This window comes from Solanum tuberosum, unplaced genomic scaffold, assembly GCF_000226075.1.
Source record: "Solanum tuberosum cultivar DM 1-3 516 R44 unplaced genomic scaffold, SolTub_3.0 scf00249, whole genome shotgun sequence".
Classification (NCBI taxonomy): domain Eukaryota; kingdom Viridiplantae; phylum Streptophyta; class Magnoliopsida; order Solanales; family Solanaceae; genus Solanum; species Solanum tuberosum.
The window spans coordinates 728,192-730,604 of NW_006239187.1; the positions used below are offsets into that span (position 1 = coordinate 728,192).

Here is a 2,413-nt window from a genome sequence, read left to right on the forward strand (position 1 = left end):
TTACGACTAGGGGGTGCTCCCGGGTCGTGACAAGTATTTTGAGGTTTTGCCAAATAATTTTTGATAAGGAGACTCATTATTTAAACCTGGAGCAGGAAGTCTATTTATTAGATAGACTGCATGGTGACAGGCAAAGGACCACAATTCAGGAGGAAGTGAGGCTTTATTGAGAAGAGTTCTTGTTGTTTCGACAATGTGACGATGTCGTCGTTCAGCTGTGGCGACTCGTTGAGGAGTGTAAGGTGGTGAAATTAAATGTTCAATGACCTTTTGTTGTAGGTAGTGTTTAAGACCCATGTATTCACCCCCGCCATCTGTATAAACAGAGGCAATTTTGTGTTTGAAAAAAATTTCCACCAAAGGATGAAATTAGCTTCAACTTCCCTTTTATTTTTTATTGTATACAACCAAATATATTTGGTGTAGTGATCAACAAAGATGCAGTAATACAACTTTTTATCAATGGATAAAACGGGTGATGGACCCCATAAATCACTGAATAAAGTTTGTAATGGAGCATTGCTATTAAAAGTGAGTTGTTGAAATGGCAAACGATGAGCTTTATTGGATGAACAAGAATTACAAAACTCAAACTTTTCTTTGCTAGAAGTAGGAAGTGAAAATTTATTTAGGACAAAATCTAGAATTTTCAAATGAGGATGACCAAGGCGACGATGCCACAGTTGTCGAGAGACTTTGATGGAGGTGAAATTGATGGAGGGAAGATTATGACGCATATGTGGCCACTCATAGAGTCCATTTTTGTTTCGGCCTCGTACCAGTAGTCTCCGAGTTTTGAGGTCCTTCACATGAAAAGAGTATGGAAAAAATTCAACAGAGGTTAGATTGTCACTACAAAACTTGGCAACTGATATGAGATTCTTTTTTATAGAAGGAACACAAAGAGTGTCAGAAAGCATGAAATTAGCATTAGAAGCTTTTATTTGAGTTAGACCTCTTGAAACCGATTCATTAGTGTTACTTAAAATTCTGACTAGAGTGTGGGAAGTGCCATGGAATATTATAGGGATAACGGAAGATATATGGGGATTAGCAGAAATGGTCCAATTTCAAATTCAGCACATTTATAGAGAAGGAAATTGTTTGGCTAACTGCATAGCCAACTTAGCTTTTGATAACCAAAGCAGACTTGTTTATAATTCTAAAGGGCTGAGGAATATGGACCTACAGCAGTGGCAATCACTATTGAGATAAACATGTGGTTATCTATTTGTTAGTATTTTAAGTTTAAATTTTGAATTAGTTTGAATAAGTCAACTAATCTTTTAGATAAGATTAAGTTGTTAGATTAGTTGCTTAAAGCTAGTCGAGTTAGTTCCTTTAAGTTAGTCAAGTTAGTTGCATTTACTTGTATTTAAGCAGATGTAAGCAATGAATAAAATCATTCAAGTTTTCTTTTAATTCTCAATCTCTTTATGGTATCAGAGCTTAAGGTTGTATCTCGTGCTCTTATGGCGGCAGAGATCTCACGATACTCAGGACCCAAGCCACTCAAGATCTTGACAGCGAGTTCTTCATCAGCTACTGGTGAACCAGCTACTTTGAGAGCATCAGCAATTGATCTAATTTCTTGTAAGTAATTAGCAACAGACCTGTTGGCCTTTTTCAAATTTTGCAACTGATCTCGCAGGCTGAAGATGCGAGTGTGACTCCTGTTGGCATACGCCGTATGAAGGAGTTCCCAGGCCAGTTTAGCCGAGGAAGCCGTTGCAACCATGGGAGTAATGGTAAGATCGACTGATGCCATCATTGCCTGTTGGATCAGTTGATCCTGGCAGAACCACATTTCAAATTCAGGATTTTTTATAGTGGTATCATTATGAGTGATGGTGGATGGCGGAGCAGGTTTTGCTCCAGTGAGGTTCCCAATGAGTTTGTGTCCGTTGAGTAGCATCACCAATTGTGCTTTCCATGTTGCAAAGTTAAGATTACCTGCTCCAGGTTTAAATAATGAGTCTCCTTATCAAAAATTATTTGGTAAAACCCCAAAATACTCTTTGCTAAAAAAATTTGGTTGTCTCTGTTATCCATGGCTCAAACCATATACTCAAAATAAATTTCAACCAAGATCCACACCTTGCGTATATTTAGGAGTTTCAATTGTTCATCATGCACACCTATGTTTTGATCCAATAAATTCAAAGGTATTTGTTAGTCGTGATGTACAATTTTTTGAAACTATTTTTCCTTTTACCATCATGTTCTCACAGTTAAAAAATAAATTTTCCAAGATAAACTGGGAAATAATAGAATCCCATTCAGAAAAGACTTCAAAAAATCAACAGACTTTGGACTCCAACCTTGTTCCAACTCTTCTGCCACCTATCCCATCTCCTTCTAGTTATCCACAAGATTTGAACTCATCCTCAAATAATCAAGAGTCCGTGACGGA

At 37.3% G+C, this 2,413-nt stretch overlaps 1 protein-coding gene across 1 annotated transcript; it reads right to left on the reverse strand.

Annotated features, from left to right (window-relative positions):
* Window positions 1-1,402: 1,402 nt before the first annotated feature.
* On the reverse strand, window positions 1,403-1,915 carry LOC107062742 (uncharacterized). Its single transcript, XM_015313718.1, has one exon. It carries the CDS (start codon window positions 1,913-1,915, stop codon window positions 1,403-1,405), a length of 513 nt encoding a protein of 170 aa, XP_015169204.1.
* Between the last annotated feature and the right edge of the window lie 498 nt (window positions 1,916-2,413).

Coding starts and splice junctions, on each gene's coding strand:
- LOC107062742 (XM_015313718.1), bottom strand. CDS start 1,915: ATGCTACTCAACGGACACAAACTCATTGGGAACCTCACTGGAGCAAAA.